This window comes from Phalangium opilio, unplaced genomic scaffold, assembly GCF_054372755.1.
Source record: "Phalangium opilio isolate 3A_F unplaced genomic scaffold, DU_Popi_V2 ptg000098l_1, whole genome shotgun sequence".
Lineage (NCBI taxonomy): Eukaryota > Metazoa > Arthropoda > Arachnida > Opiliones > Phalangiidae > Phalangium > Phalangium opilio.
The window spans coordinates 565,854-583,045 of record NW_028324201.1 but is presented as its reverse complement, the minus strand read 5'-3'; the positions used below and the strand labels follow the sequence as shown (position 1 = coordinate 583,045).

The following is a 17,192-nucleotide window of genomic DNA, read 5'->3' as shown; positions in this document are numbered from 1 at the left end:
AAGTCGCTTAAAAATTGCGATTGTACTTGTTACATTTTTTTCAATAATTTTCTTTGTACTCTTTAATTGAGACATAAATAAAAGATGACAATCTTGCGTTTTGAATTTTAATTTCGTGAAATCGAAACGCTGTTACTGATAATGCAACTATCTCTTTACAAGTAGCCACATCATATGATGTATATCTACAATGTGGCGATTAGCCCTTTAATCATGGCTTATTTTCGTTCTAATTATTTTACAATAAAACTATAAAAGAGAAACTTTTGATACTTTGCACAAAAATAACAATTAAGCCTTATTTTGCACATCTCATTAAAATTTCAAGATATTGGGCCAGTATTTGCAAAATTAGGGTAAAAAAACGGCGGTGTTCCTCGGACGAGCATTCGCCATAGCTCGTGCAGCCAAAAGCGTGATCGAGTCGGATATGACCAAACAAAGCCGTCTTAGCTCGTCTGCTTCAAAACCGCGGGGAAACGTGACATGTGACGTGACCAGGGCTCTACATATGGATATTTTTTTTTAGTAATCAGCCTGACTAGTGAGCCCCCCTATCCCAATTTTTTTTAGTAGTCACTGACTAGTGAGACGCATGGTTTACGAACATTTGGGACATTTAAGTCAAGTTGACTAGCGAACCCCCAGATTTCGATTTATTTTAGTAGTCAAGGCATTTTTTTAGTAGTCAAATGCCTTGACTAGTGCGTGCCTTATGTAGAGCCCTGATACTCTGTATTTATGACATCTCATGTTGCCCTCTATTGAATCTCTCAACAACTATCGTTAAATTTATTACTTAAATTATATAATTTTTTTTAATTATAATAATCATATTAGCTAATTATAATTATTTAACTTTAAATGAGTATGTTTCATTGATTTAAATTACATTGCTAAAAATTATTTCACGCGCGCTACGCAGTCTACGGAAAATTCTCTCTACACTCTCTCTCCTCTCCCACTGCACTTACAAAATCCAGTTGCAGCTGGTTTTCGCGCGTCGGGAAGATGGTGGATCCACATTCTTCTACCTCTCTCTTCTCTAGACTCTAACTTAACTCGCTGTATATTCTAAGCGGGCGTGGGTCGATTGGTAGATTGTCTGGCGTCTTCACTGGCGTCATAGTATGGATCGGGACGTCGCAGGTTCGCCTTCCGGCACCGACAGGAAAATAATTTCAATTTAAATAAAATACGTTACGCCACCTATGAGGTGTAACGTGAACTACGGGTGAATTTCGAGTTGAAAATTCGTGGGAAAGTTAAAATTCGAAATATTCATTTATGACAAAATTCATCAGGTCACAACATTTCCAGTCACAACATATCCAGCCAGCCGTCCAGCCAACAGAGGTCGGAACAATATGTTTTTCAGCTCTAAAGAGCGGCAAAACTTAATAAACCGTAAGCAAGCTTGCTAAATCTCTTTGTTTTTAATTAATTCCAATCCACGAGAAATTTATTTAAAGTCGCGTCCTTTCTCTTGGCGGCGGTGCACATTGGACAAGAGGTTGCGAGACTTGTGGATCGGGCAAGTAGAAGCACAGTTATTGAAATTTTTCTTCATTTTTGGCACCATTTTCCAACATGGCGAAAATTTCTCCAACGCCAGAATGAGGAAGCCCAGAAGCTTCGCTTACAAGAGTGCGCCACACCCCAAAAATCTTTACCCATTTTCTGCGTAGAGCTTTTTACTCTCCTCAATATCCTCCCTATCATCTCGTGGATAATTTCAAACAGGGTCGCTGTTAATTTAGAAATGACCAAAGCGTTGCTTTTGGTTAGAGCGTAAGTTTATAAGATATTTTCCAGAAGTATGACACTATACGTATGCTTCGTAATGCTAGAGACTTACAGCTCGAGCTAGTTCGAGAACGACAAGCGAGAATTGACTACACTCGCTTTTGCCGTTCATCATCCTATTTACTCTTTACTTAGCCTTTGACAGCGCCTCACCAATCGTCGCTTTAGGAGAATTTATGACGTTTCATCTACTTCACTTCGTAATAAGCTCTCAGTAACCAGTGGCAAACTTACGGAACACATTTTTTGAACTTATGCTTCGAGAAAATGATTTCTTGTATGTATACTGTATTATTATTAAAATTTTATTTTGCCTTTAATTGACTTAATTTCGATTTTATGATATAGGACGCGCTCCAACCTTGATTACTTATCTTAATACTGGGTCCCCATTTGCCTCGAAGCTCTCAACAGTACAAACTAAATGCGAAAATATGTTCAATTTCATCGATGTTATTGATATCGGTGTATTTTTCTCGGAGATTTAATTGGTAAGATAATTATTCACGTATTGACTTTTGCTGCTATTTTTTCTAGTAAATTTCAGTTGGACCCTAATTTTTTTTTTCGCAGTGGGAATTGACCATGTGCTTTTATTGTCGACTGCAGTCAACGTGCATTCTCAAATACATTTAGCCATGTTGTTTAACCTGGTGTGTAGAAGAAGATCAAGACGACCCATGGGATGGGCTAGTAATAGTAGCTATATCGTACCGTACTAAAAAGGCTTACAGAAAATTAGAGTGAATAGCCCCTCTACCGTTAACTGTTCTAAAATAATTTTTTTTACGGCCGTGTAGGGCCGCCACTTTTTTACAGAATTACAGAAAGTGCCTACAAGTGCCCTCGGTAGGAAAACTACTATAGCAGTAGTTTTATAGAAAAAGACTTATAATTAAGTTAATTAACGGTGAAACTGGTTCAAAATAGCATATATATAATAAGTAAGCTATGATCTATATTATAAACCATTTTAAAACTTAATTCCGAACTAATTTACTTAAATTTAAGGGTGCTAAAACTATTATCTCACTTAAATTCAGGGTGTCTACAACACACTATTTTACAGAAAATGCTTATATATAAGTTAATTACCGATAAAATTAATTCAAATTACCTACATCTACTAAGAATATTACGCTCTATAATATAAACGCGTTTAAAAATTAATTTCTATCAAATATACGTAAATTTAAAGGTGCATACAGATTTTGTACTCGGGAAAAGATGACTTACAGGAGGCACTATTTTACAGAAAATGCGATTATTGAAGTTAATTACGGGTCAAATTAATTCAAATTTACTATACATAATCAGAAACGTGCTGGGTGTCTACAGCTTTTGAATTTTACATAACCTGCGTGCCTACAAGACACTATTTTACCAAAACGCTTTCATTTCACTTAATTTGGATGGAATTCAATCTAAGTTGGTACATATACATTTATGATTGCGCTGATTAATGTAAACGCGATTTAAAGTTAATTCTGAGCAATTATTCTCAAATATAAGGTGCCTACAAGTTTTGAATTTTACATAACCTGGGTGTCTACAACTTTTGAATTTTACATAACCTGGGTGTCTACAACTTTTGAATTTTACATAACCTGGGTGTCTACAACTTTTGAATTTTACATAACCTGGGTGTCTACAAGTTTTGAATTTTACATAACCTGGGTGTCTACAACTTTTGAATTTTACATAACCTGGGTGTCTACAACTTTTGAATTTTACATAACCTGGGTGTCTACAACTTTTGAATTTTACATAACCTGGGTGTCTACAACTTTTGAATTTTACATAACCTGGGTGTCTACAACTTTTGAATTTTACATAACCTGGGTGTCTACAACTTTTGAATTTTACATAACCTGGGTGTCTACAACTTTTGAATTTTACATAACCTGGGTGTCTACAACTTTTGAATTTTACATAACCTGGGTGCCTACAAGACACTATTTTATCAGAACGCTTTCATTTAACTTAATTTTGGATGGAATTCAATCTAAGTTGGTACATATACATTTATGATTGCGCTGATTAATGTAAACGCGATTTAAAGTTAATTCTGAGCAATTATTCTCAAATATAAGGTGCCTACAACTTTTGAATTTTACATAACCTGGGTGCCTACAACTTTTGAATTTTACATAACCTGGGTGCCTACAAGACACTATTTTACCAAAACGCTTTCATTTAACTTCATTTTGGATGGAATTCAATCTTAGTTGGTACATATACTTTTACGTAATAATTTTTCTGAGTTTGTTAATGGTTTTGATGTTATTTTATCAATTTAAAAGAACAGCACTCTTCCGTTTTGAACCATTAAATTATTAAATAACAAAAGAATTAACACAACTATTATCTCACTATTTAAGTAGTGAATATTAAACCAAACACGTTTCTGATTATGTATAGTAAATTTGAATTAATTTGACCCGTAATTAACTTAAATAATCGCATTTTCTGTAAAATAGTGTGTTGTAGGCAACCTGAATTTAAGTGAGATAATAGCTAGTTATTCACTATTTAAGTAGTGTATATTAAACCAAACACGTTTCTGATTATTTATAGCAAATTTGAATTAATTTGACCCGTAATTAACTTAAATAATCGCACTTTCTGTAAGATAGTGCCTCCTGTAAGTCGTCTTTTCCCGAGTACAAAATCTGTATGCACCCTTAAATCCAAGTATATTTGATAGGAATTAATTTTTAAACTTGTTTATATTATAGAGCGTAATATTCTTAGTAGATGTAGGTAGTTTGAATTAATTTGATCGGTAATTAACTTAAATATAAGCATTTTCTGTAAAATAGTGTGTTGTAGGCGCCTCTACCAATTTTGTAGCGCGGAATTTGGGGCTTTGGAGTTTGGGGACGGTTAAGCCGGTCGCGCACAAAATAACTTCAACTTTAGTTAGCATTAGAAAAAGTATAACTTTATTTACATCATGAAGTTTAATAATGCGAGAAACATCTTTTCACAGAACCTCCTGGTTCCGCGGGTAAAGAGAATCTGCCCTTTCTGGGCTCTTTCTTTTGGGGGCTCAAAAGGGTTTTTATCTTTGAAAGGGGAATCATCCCTTTCATTATGGAAAGTTTTTAGGAGAGGACCGTAGGTATTTTTAACGGGGGGGGGCTAAAGCTAGAAGCCTCGACCTTTGTCCTCTCTCGTGGCAGGGCGATGTCAGCGATCTTTTACGATAGGAATTTCGTACTATCAAAAGTAAATCATTGAACCATGAAGTACGAAACTTGGGCGTCACAACTGTTATATTTATAATAGTGTGACACGAACGGAAAACGTGAGTGAGTAGCCCCACTACTTCAACAGTGCGGTGAAACGAAATACACGTAAATACCCCTTATAAGAAGTACAGAAAATGCCTCTATGCCCTAACAAAAAAAATATAACCCTAAATCTTTACTTCAATAAATTTACTTACGTTATAATTCTAATATCTGGGGCCCCAAGCTAGAACCATCTTTTAAAACTCTTCTCGATTTATGGAGAAATAGACGTAACTTCTAATAATAAACACTACCTTAAAACCATTCCAAATATAACGTCTGTATATACTTGCTTTTGCTTTTCAAAATATCCCTCGATTTCTTTGAATTTTGAAATAGGGGAGCGGGATTGAAAGCGTGAAACCCTTATTTACTGTCGACGGGTGACAGGAGTCTTAATGGGAGTATTAAACCTTCCATTTAAACTAAGGCACTACCATAATCCACTCTCTCGCTTTAAAGCAAAGCGCGGGTCCGGTGGATCCCCTACAAGTTGACTTTCCTTACGAACTCCAGTTTTGGCTTGGCGAAGGCAGGAGGCATTTGTGGGCGGGATTTATAAGTGCCCATATAAATCCCGCCCACTAGGCTTTGCCAAGCCAAAACGGGAGTACAGGAGGAAAGTCGCCTTGTAGGGGATCCACTGGACCCGCGCTTTGCTTTAAATGTATCGAGCCAACGTAAAAAACAAGCCCTATTTCTTAACCTTACTAGTACAATTAAATGCAATGCTTAAACTTACTATTATAATCCCCGTCCTTTTAAAATAAACGAACGGAAAATATCATCTCACCACAATTTTCTTCCTTCAATGACGAACGAAAAATTTTATACAGCAAAATGCGGTGCTTTTTCACTACTACTACGACGCCGCCGCCAACAACAACAACAAGAGCCACAGGGCAGGCTAAACTAAGACCCACATCGTAGATGTTCATCGTAGAGTAATAACAAGCGGTCCATGCTGAGCTGAGTGGGCTCTAGATTATTTGAGGCTCCGAGCGGGTGAGGATTGTTTTGACGCGTTCTATGACGACTATGTCCATAGGTCTATTGGTATCTTTTTAGCTACATTGTATCGATGTGACTAGTCACTTTACCGGAACAGTGGTACCAGAAAGGTTAACAAAACGACCCAAGGGCTCGAAATAGTAGCCACATCGTACGAGTGAATAGCCCCTCTATACCCTACCCTAATGAGTGGATAACCCCTCTATACCTTACCCTAATGAGTGAATAGCGCTATCTTTTGCAATTCTTAAATGATTTACCGTGCATAAAATCAGAGTGAATAGCCCCTCGATGCCCTACCCTAAACAGTGGTAAAATTTTTACCCGTATAAATTTACTTATGCTGAAATTGTAATATTCCGGCGAATCGAAGAATAGATAGTTTTAGTGATTATCCCCTCGATGAGTTTACAACATAGACTTATGCCGATGCACACTTATCGCTTCTTATAAATTTCTAACATTACGTACTTAACGCTCAATTAATACACGTACAAAAAGTTTTAGTTTATGACATAGACCAAAAACGGATTTATGTAAGGAGAACGTTGAAGGTAGCAAATTCACTACCCATCCTCGCATACTTTATTAAGAAACTTCGTCTGCTTATATTTTGACTCCACCCACAAATTCTGTACATAGCTACTTCTAGAGATCGAATTTGTGGGTGGAGTCAAAATATAAGCAGACGAAGTTTCTCAATAAAGTATGCGAGGATGGTACTAGAGGCTAAAGCTACGATCCGACGTTCTTAGTACATAAATCCGTTTTTGCATAGACTTATGCCGACGCATAATTTTCGCATGTTATAAGTTGCTAACATGAACTTATGGCCAGAAGCGTTTGAAAGAGAAAGAATTCGGTAAAACACAAAATAATTGTAATATCCCTGTGCCTTAAGACCATTAACGTCTAGGTTGTTCTCCGATTTTACCTCTCGCGTATTGTTATTATCCATGGCGGCAGATAGACGACCACTTTTAGACGTTTTAGTTCGTCTCTTTGAAGAACGAAGCAGTAAATTTCCCAAACGACTTTGTTGATAGCTTGATTCACTGCCATTACATTCTAAAATGTTGAAAATAATATATTATTAAATATTGTACATTTTAGGATGAACTTAACTGACCAGAAACCTTGTTTTTCCTCTTTGATCCGGCTGATCTAGTAAGTGTACATGGTTATTAGTTGAAAACAATTATCAGGCAATCGAAATGGCTGAGGTTCAGATATTCTATCATCTTTATATGTTTTCTTCATAACTGGAATGCTCTCTAATGACGCAATTGTTTCTTGATCACGTAAAGTTAATCCCAAAATGGGAAAGTTTAAATTAGCGTGAAATGTCAGTTGATTGGCCGGAATATTTGGATCTCCCTTAAAGTATTTCAAAATCAATCATTTTCAATAAATTTATTTTTATGTTAGTTAAATGATCACTGTTATTTTGGTTGCTGTAGCTCTAGCTCGACTATCTTCGTAGTTAAGCATTATTAATTCAAGTCCGTGAGCGCCATATTCCCCTTTAAATATCCCTGGTTTGATAGGATAGTTTTTTTCACTCATTGGCCAAATAATTCGTTGAAATTCATATGAGAGACTGTCCAAAAATTTGAATTGCAGACCATTGAAATTCAAGCAAAGGCTTAAAGGGACTGGCAAGGCCCTGGGTGCAAAACAAGGCAAACCCAGTGGCGCCATCTGTTAAGACTTACCCATATTTGTAAATTACGTCAAATTTCAATTTGAGTTGACTTTTCAAAGAAGCGTAAATAAAATTTTCAACAGAAAATTCTTGAAATTCGTCAACTAAAAATTGTGCTAAAAGCTAAAATTTTAAGAGCAAAAATTATAAACTATTCTACCATGATCCTACTTTATGTAAATTACATTTTCTTTTGAAATTCCTTCTCTGTGCTTCATTAAATCAGTGCATTCAAAATTAAATCCGTTTTTGTCTTTCTAAATGTATAACATTAAATTAATTATGAAAAAGTAACTAATTAATAAGTGTGATTACAATTGTAATTAGAGCTTTGTGAAATGGGCAATCACAGTCCAAGCATGTCTTATTTGTTTTGGACTCATTAAAACCAATTTTAAATAAATTTTTGACTCTAAGATTTTTGGAAATGTTTAAAGGGTGTGGTGCATGAAGTTCATCACCATGAAGTGCTCCATTTTCATACTAAAATTAATTAACACATAATTTAAATGAAATCATTTTAATTTACAATTTTATTTTTATAATTAACCTTAACTTGTAGAAGGCCTCCATAAGGCGTGATTCTATTTTGCCATAAACGTGAAGTGAAGAAATGGCTGCGCTCATTTTGGATTTTCGGGACGTTGTTGCTGGCGTTTGCGTGGTCAGGAAATTTAACTGATACACTTATGACTGGCAAGTCTGAAAAATTTAACACTATCGAAGATTTGATTGCAAATCCAAAAGTTTTGACTCTCATGTCCAAGGATTGTAAAATATACAATTTAATAACGGTATGTAAAGCCCATTTAGTTTCTTCTAGACTATGTTAATCGCTCAGTTTGTAGTTTTTATCATGGATAGATTTAATTTTAGAAGTAGGAATGGAGAACGGTTAGTATTTACTTCAGTCCGACTCATAGCCCAGTATAGAGCCCCTCCCTCCAACACGTAACGAAGATTTTAAATTATCTTATTGGCTCACTTAAACTACGTATTGATGACGTTTCTCATTTGCTGACGGGGACGGGAAAAAACACGTAATTCCTTTTTACCCGCCTCTTCTTCCATACCCCCATCCCGGGGAAGGGGGTCAGGGACTTTGATCGGTAATTTTTTGGTAATTTACCCGATAAATTACCATTTTTAAAAATTACGGTAATTTCACATCTCTAAGGAATGCATACAGCTTATTGGAATCATTGTGCTCCCCATATATCCCTTATTAATTTCTATGCGGGTTTTGTGGGCTGGACTTCAACACTTTCCGTCATGACTCGTAATTCTGACGTCTTTCTAACTGTCATTTCAATGGCCGGTAGCGACGCGAGTTCTTAGGCTCGCAAGGTGCAACCTCAGACCACCTAACCCATGGACAGGCAAAGCCACGTTAAACCCGCGTTAACAAAAGGCAATGCGTAGAACCTGGTAGCACGCGCCCTCACGCGTCTACCGACCGCAATTTATCGCCAAATGTCTCGTAAAGAAAAATTCCTCTGTAATGGTTCGGGAGATTTTTTAGCCAAGGCTTAATGTTAAACAGACTTTATAAACAATACCAGAGTGATATTTACAAACACTAAGTTGATAGATCGTTTATGAATCTTTAGTGAAGCTAAAATTAATAATGAAATTTAACTCACTTTTATAATTTAGTCAGATTTTCTCCCCATATCGGTAACTGGAGACCTCTACTCCTCAAAAAACAAAATGGCGTGAATTTTACTAGGGTTTGGTGAAAAACTTCAGAGAGTAATACGCCAGCAATACCCCCACCCCTTTAGTTACTTCCCCCTTTTCGTTCTTCTCCCTAGGTGGTGGCGTGTCAGAGGGGGGCAGCATGGCGGGGGGGTTGATGCCGTCACATATCACATGACGGTGATGGCGCGAAATTTGAATTTATATTTTAGTGTATTGGTATGACGTCACGCCACTTATTGGTGTTGAAGGCATTCAATGTCCTTTTACTCTAGTGGTGTTATTTTGGTATATCTTTAGGATATTGTGTACAATTAGGGTTCTGTAGACTCTTTCTATACCCGCCCTTCCAGTAATGCTATACTGTATATGATTTTGAGGTCTCTCTATATATGTTTATGTTATTTTTATACTGAAGACACAGTGTGGTCATTTAATTGAGATAAGGTTTAGGTAGTTTATTGAAAAAGGTACAAATTAAGCTACGATGCGGTTCTACAGTAAGGTCTACGCAAATATTGCATTGGTTAGTAAACGAGTTACTGGGTTAGAACAATAGTACATTTTGGTATCATAAAAGTAAATTACGGCAGTTTTTACACAATTTTGTAGCAGATCAATAAGCTATAATTGGTTAAAATGAACAAATATTATTATAAAACATCATTAGAAAATTTGATTTACACTAGCTTTGATACGATTTGAAGTACAATAATTTAAGTTAAAATACAAAATATATACAGAAAAGCGTACTTTTATAAGTGCAATAATAACTGCAACTGTCTGCGAGATGATTAAGCATGATTATTATGCATGTACGTTGATAGAAAGTAAAGCAATATTACATTACTTTTAATATGACTTAAAAGTTACAGTGGTTACGATACGTTTCGGTACAAATATAAGGCTAGTTACTAAACTAAAGATTTGTATAGGATTGACTGAAAAAGATAGTTTTTCGTACTTGCAAAAATACTGATATACAATAACAGTTGAAATACGCAATCATTATTAGAAAATCATTAGAAAATAGGAATAACACTGGTTTTGATAGCAAACTATTTGACTAAAAATGCAAGATTAATACAAATTCAAAAAAGCTTACTTTTATAGGTATATTACAAGATGATTAAGCACCTATATTAACATGTACCATCATAGGAAATATAGCCATTTTCATAAGTTTATCATGCCTCTAAGTAGAGAAATGGCTGCTACTCCTATGGTAATAGTGTTTGTCTGGCTCCCTTCAATAAAACCCTATACTCTCTCCATATCATCAGAAGAAAATAGGGGAAGTACGTATTCTTAGCTATTTCGCGAGACGTCACTTTATCGGTTTTTTCGCGCCACTGATTATCCGCTTTTTTGGCGGGAAACCGCGGATGAATACAAGAAACTATTTTCTTCGAAGGTTCGTCTGCTATCCAGCTGAATGCTGATTTTGTTTGGTACCTGACTTCTTGAGTTTACTATGGCCGAGGCTTAACGAGTCACTCGAATTTGGCGAAAATTCTACTTGAATACCATGAAGTGCTCCATTTTCATACTAAAATTAATTAATACATAATTTAAATGAAATCATTTTAATTTACAATTTTCTTTTTAAAATTAACCTTAACTTGTAGAAGGCCTCCATAAGGCGTGATTCTATTTTGCCATAAACGTGAAGTGAAGAAATGGCTGCGCTCATTTTGGATTTTCGGGACGTTGTTGCTGGCGTTTGCGTGGTCAGGAAATTTAACTGATACACTTATGACTGGCAAGTCTGAAAAATTTAACACTATCGAAGATTTGATTGCAAATCCAAAAGTTTTGACTCTCATGTCCAAGGATTGTAAAATATACAATTTAATAACGGTATGTAAAGCCCATTTAGTTTCTTCTAGACTATGTTAATCGCTCAGTTTGTAGTTTTTATCATGGATAGATTTAATTTTAGAAGTAGGAATGGAGAACGGTTAGTATTTACTTCAGTCCGACTCATAGCCCAGTATAGAGCCCCTCCCTCCAACACGTAACGAAGATTTTAAATTATCTTATTGGCTCACTTAAACTACGTATTGATGACGTTTCTCATTTGCTGACGGGGACGGGAAAAAACACGTAATTCCTTTTTACCCGCCTCTTCTTCCATACCCCCATCCCGGGGAAGGGGGTCAGGGACTTTGATCGGTAATTTTTTGGTAATTTACCCTATAAATTACCATTTTTAAAAATTACGGTAATTTCACATCTCTAAGGAATGCATACAGCTAATTGGAATCATTGTGCTCCCCATATATCCCTTATTAATTTCTATGCGGGTTTTGTGGGCTGGACTTCAACACTTTCCGTCAAGACTCGTAATTCTGACGTCTTTCTAACTGTCATTTCAATGGCCGGTAGCGACGCGAGTTCTTAGGCTCGCAAGGTGCAACCTCAGACCACCTAACCCATGGACAGGCAAAGCCACGTTAAACCCGCGTTAACAAAAGGCAAAGCACCATGAAGTGCTCCATTTTCATACTAAAATTAATTAACACATAATTTAAATGAAATCATTTTAATTTACAATTTTCTTTTTATAATTAACCTTAACTTGTAGAAGGCCTCCATAAGGCGTGATTCTATTTTGCCATAAACAAATTAAATTTCCATAAGGATGAAATACTACATGTGAAATTAGGTGAAATTTTAAATAGTATATAACTAATGTGTCATTAATTATATACCCTACATTTAAGATACAATTCTTTTGTAGTGAAGCTATTTTCACTTGAAACGTTAATTTTGAAATCTAAAATGATGTTAAGTGTTTTTTTTTGTTTCAAAGCAAGTCTACTATAAGCATGATAGCTGAATACAGTACCATTTTTACATTTGGACTTCCAAACATCTGGTAAATCACAAATGGTTCTAATTCGCTGACAAGTCAACGACAAATTAATAATATTGTCGGCCGATAAATTGTGCATAATTTTAAGAATGATTTCATTTGGAAGGTCTAATAACCACTTCAGTAACTGACGAACTACAGAAGCGGTATTTATCGAATTTTACGAACAAAGCTGTTTACAAATGTTACGTAACAATAAACTAACTTACTTTGGTCCAATGCTAATGGCGAAACCTTTATCTACCATTACACTATTTAAACACTGAAAGAAATCGTGTTTTGAGTCGATGTAGAGAGAAACAACGTAACCGTAATCGGTAACCGCTCCTGAGGAAAAAAAACCAATTAAACCTAATGAACAATTTAAATAAATAAAAATTATGTAATTACTGTGAATTTTCATTTGAAATAATTGGGTTGTTTCGATAATATTTCTGAAGTATTCAATAGCCTAAAAAAATGTTTTAATTACGAGTTATCGTTTAATTACTTTTATTTAACAGTAACCTTACTTCATCACTCCACTCCCCATGCTCCAATGGAGTAACATCGGCTAAACTACAAGTGTAAGCTTGCATGGGCAATGTTAGGAATTCTCCAGGAATTTTCCTCAATTTGTCATAAACAATGGCGAATTCTTCACCGAAATCGACGTCTTTGACGTAAACCGCGCGATTACCACGAATCTCCTTAACAAGTACACGATGATATTCACCATCATTCAATAAGGCGGCGTAAGGGTGATCTGAAAAGTAATTGATTCATGGAAAATTCCACGAATTTCATTACTGAAAGAACAAAAAAAAATTCGACAACGGACACGTGACTTACTGACAAGAGGAATGTTAAAATTTTGCTCAATGTCTTCAAAATTCGAGTCAAAAAATGTTTTCATTTCATTTTGAAGTTTCTTTAACTTATAACAACCAACCTGAAATTATCATTTAAACGTTAAATACATTTAGTGAAAACTTTCCCGATTATAATTAAATCTAACAACTTGAATAAAAAATCGATTCGGACTCTCGGCAAACGAGACTTTTACTGGAATCAACGAATCAACTTTAAGAACATCACCCGGAATATAATCGTAAGCGCTTGAACGAAGCTTCGTTAGTTCTGTCGAATCAAATTAATATTACGCATCACTTTAAGATACTTAAAACGCTAAGAAACTATGATTTTAACCTTTGAAGCTTTTAAGGGGTTGATTTATCGGAAAACATGCCAAGTCCAGGAAGATCAAAGATTCCCGAATCGACACTGGACCCTCGTTTGATAGTAAATCAACTTCTAACTTATCCCCCACTTTTTCCAAAACCTGAAACAACACTCATTTCAGAAAATTCTTGAAATTCGTCAACTAAAAATTGTGCTAAAAGCTAAAACTTTAATTTAAGAGCAAAAATTATAAACTATTCTACCATGATCCTACTTTATGTAAATTACATTTTCTTTTGAAATTCCTTCTCTGTGTGTACAAAAATGAGCAGAAAACCCAACCTTTTAAATTAACAATAAGGTCAAGGGTCAGATTATAAAACCAACCATGACAACAAACACGAGAAAAAACTCAAATAATGTTTGTTAAAATCGGGCCTTCACGGGTCAACTTTAGAAATTTAGCAGGTCATGGCTCCATGAAAAATAAATCCTTTCAATAGTAAATAATCTGGCCCTGCCCCATCCTTTGAATTCAAACTGGTACAACCTTTCCCAAAACGTTCCATCCAAGCCCCAGAAAACCCACAGCGTCACTGACCGCTATAAAGAGCATGGCCTTTGAAGGGGCATGAAAATAACCTCTCGAACATGGGGGAATGAACTAAAATTTCTCTCCGAAAAACTCTTTTTTTTCTGTGTACAAATAATCACAATCTTGTAGCAACCTTTAGAGAGAGGACCAAACTTCTCAAAATAAAAATTAGTTAAACCAAGAAAACTTGTACTTTTATATTTTCATAAACACGTTTAACCTCATTCAGGTACAAGAAAAATTGTTCGTACTGTTCCACCAGAGCTTTCCAAATATAACTATAGAGCGATTTAACGCGTCCAATAAAACGGCATCCAAATGGTACTTGTGCATTTCTTCAGTCCGGATTTACAGGTCATTTTCATCGAAACAGTTTCTTATTTTTTCCTTTTTAATCATACAGTGAATCCTAAGCTGGCTTATTTCCTTATATTATCATACTAGGATTGCTTTTATTAAAATGGGATTGTTTTATATATTGACAGTGTTTTATCGAAGTTTTTAGAATGGACGATTATGAGCCCGATTTGTTTTGCGAGGCTGCGAAATATGTGCTTTCTTGGGATGGGTATTTGAAATTTCACGTCGTTTTCAAAGGGCTAGTTCGTGAGGTAAGTGTTCTGAGAGGTGAAGAACTGGATTCAGATGTGGTGTCGCAACTACTGTTTGAGTTTTCTTCGAAATATTTCGTACTTTGTTAGGGGCTTGGAAAAGAATCTATTGAAACTATACCGAAACTAGTTAAACCCCCCAAGAAGCTTGTGAATCATTTATACCCAAAGGAGCATTTAATTACGTTGGATTGTCCAGATTGGTTTAAAAAACCAGGAAACGCTAATGGGCCACATCAAAACGTCTGCACTGCGTGCAAAAATCTTATGACCTACGTGAGACTGTCTCTAAAGAGAAGGATAGAGTCCAACAAATCACCCAGCCGGAAAAGAAATATGAGCCCTTCATCCACAATTCCTGAGAAATTCCTATCACCTCAAAGTTTGAATAAGAAGCTTAGAAAATGTTTTCGATTTCAAAATCTAAAGGCAACAAGATGGCCCAGGCCAGATTATGCTTTCGCGGCGCCCTCTAGCGTCTAATACTGATACGACCCCGGAAATCTTATTTTGCGTTATTATTTTCTTATTTATTAAATATCCTTTCGACTATGAATGAAATTAATTTAGTCTGGTTTTTTTTTCACATAAACATTAATGATAAATTTGTTTTTAAAACAAATGTTTAAGAAAACCAATTAAGTACAGTTATTTGTTTTTATATTCGCATTATATTTCATTGCCGTTTGAAAACTTAATGATAATTTTGACCAAACACTTTCCAAAATTATTTTCAGTTGCAATTTTGAATAAACAAAAAGATAATTATAAGTATACGCTATAAAATATTTCTATTATCGTTTAATTACTCAAATAACCCATGATGACAAATTTTACCTAGCACTTTTTAAGGTTGTTTTCAGTTACAATTTTTGACAAAGAAAAATTATCATTGTTAGTTTAAATTTGCCTCTTTACGATAAAAATAATTGGATTACCTCTTAATTTTAACTAATAATAAGAGTAATCAATTACTAATCATCACTAATCTTAATAGTTTCTTAAATAACTAAAATAAAGTGTAGGTTGCAAAGTCACCTAGGTATGGTTCTAGATACTATTTATAAAATTTCAATGCGATTCCGCACGCGAATAAAAAGGAAAAAAGGCACTTAGCCAGCAACGGTCAGACAAGTGCTTTTGCAACTCGAAGCGCAAAAGCAAAAAAAAATTTGAAGCTTAAATTAACACTTTTGTTCCACAAAAAATATTTGTCTTGGACATTTTAAGTAACTAACAACGAGATCGATCTTCGTTATCATTAGCAAAAAACCCCGTGGTGTTGTCAATTTTATATAAAAACAATTTTTATCGGCCAAACTATGATTTTGTGGCGGCCTATAGCGGGTAGAACTGGTATGGCTCCGGCTTATTTATTTGGTTTTTTAACAATTAGTCTTCCGATTATGAATAAAATCAATCTAGTATGAGATTTGTTTTCAGTTTAATGAAATAAGTAACAAATTTCTGTCCTATGAACTGGAACAATTAACTTAAGCTTTTTATTGCATACCTAGCAAAAGGAGGCTGCTAATATACATAACTCGGCTCTATTACATGTATTATGTGTTGTTGATCAGGTAGTTTCACTTACTGTTTATATTGTACTTCCTGAACAGTACTGATTTCGTATTTTTACCTGGATTAATGTTGATGTTGCAGCATATGTGGGGCTGTGGGCCTCTTTTTTTCTATAATCTGAAAATTATAAGTGTGTCTTTATCAAGGATTCCAAGGCTTATATGGGTTTCTTATTCTAGGTTCCCAAGCCCACTGTTGAATTTGACAGTTGTAGGTGGCTCAATCTGGATGTTGTAGATCAAGTAGTTCGATTTGGGTTACCGTTCATCTTGTAACATATATGTGGGCTTCATTATTTAGGATCCTAAACCTAATATGGGTGTCTTTCTCAAGGATCCCAAGCCTTATTTGGGTTTCTTACTCTAGGTTCCCAGTCAACAATTTTTAACGGTTACACCTAAGTTACGCTATAGCGCGAGCGGCTTGCGTCGTGATGCTTGTGATCGAGTGGGCTATGGTTACACGCAAGGCTAGCAGGCTTGGAAATAAGGTATTTTTCGAAACTAGTCCTCCGTATCAGTGACCCCAGGTGTCTTAAATATTAAACTGGTCCCGGGAAAAGTCGCTTTTCCCTATATATTTTTCTACTGGTTCCAAGACTCGGCTAATAAGGATAAAAATCAAGTTTCAATGTTAAAAATAGTTACCTATATAGCTTTAAGCATAAGTGACCTAATATTGCTAGATAGTTACTAATGCTCTTAGGTGCCAGTTAATCAGTTATCACTAATGAGATTAAATCACCTTGCGTCGTGGAGCGAGTGATCTAGTGGGCTATGCTGTCAGTCATTCATGTGTGTGACGTCTCCCGAGTACCATAAACTCCTAGTTTATGGTAAAACTAGACCTA

The 17,192-nt window shown here is 35.3% G+C and overlaps 2 protein-coding genes and 1 long non-coding RNA gene across 3 annotated transcripts; 2 read left to right on the top strand and 1 right to left on the bottom strand.

Moving 5' to 3' along the window:
* Positions 1-947: 947 nt before the first annotated feature.
* On the top strand, positions 948-1,941 carry LOC149632609 (uncharacterized). Its single transcript, XM_089850981.1, has 3 exons — positions 948-1,407; positions 1,473-1,791; positions 1,851-1,941. The coding sequence occupies exons 1-3, from the start codon at positions 1,368-1,370 to the stop codon at positions 1,939-1,941; spliced, it is 450 nt and encodes a 149-aa protein (XP_089707107.1). The 5' UTR covers positions 948-1,367.
* A 5-nt stretch (positions 1,942-1,946) lies between these two features.
* On the top strand, positions 1,947-3,078 carry LOC149632608 (uncharacterized). The gene is made up of 3 exons (XR_016373564.1): positions 1,947-2,083; positions 2,155-2,297; positions 2,380-3,078. It is a non-coding gene; the product is annotated as an uncharacterized LOC149632608 (long non-coding RNA).
* A 4,175-nt stretch (positions 3,079-7,253) lies between these two features.
* On the bottom strand, positions 7,254-14,549 carry LOC149632607 (RING finger protein 17-like). The gene is made up of 9 exons (XM_089850980.1): positions 14,503-14,549; positions 14,371-14,428; positions 13,583-13,715; positions 13,392-13,513; positions 13,226-13,325; positions 12,907-13,139; positions 12,785-12,845; positions 12,604-12,721; positions 7,254-7,405 (listed from the first exon to the last, which is right to left on the bottom strand). The coding sequence occupies exons 1-9, from the start codon at positions 14,547-14,549 to the stop codon at positions 7,357-7,359; spliced, it is 921 nt and encodes a 306-aa protein (XP_089707106.1). The 3' UTR covers positions 7,254-7,356.
* Between the last annotated feature and the right edge of the window lie 2,643 nt (positions 14,550-17,192).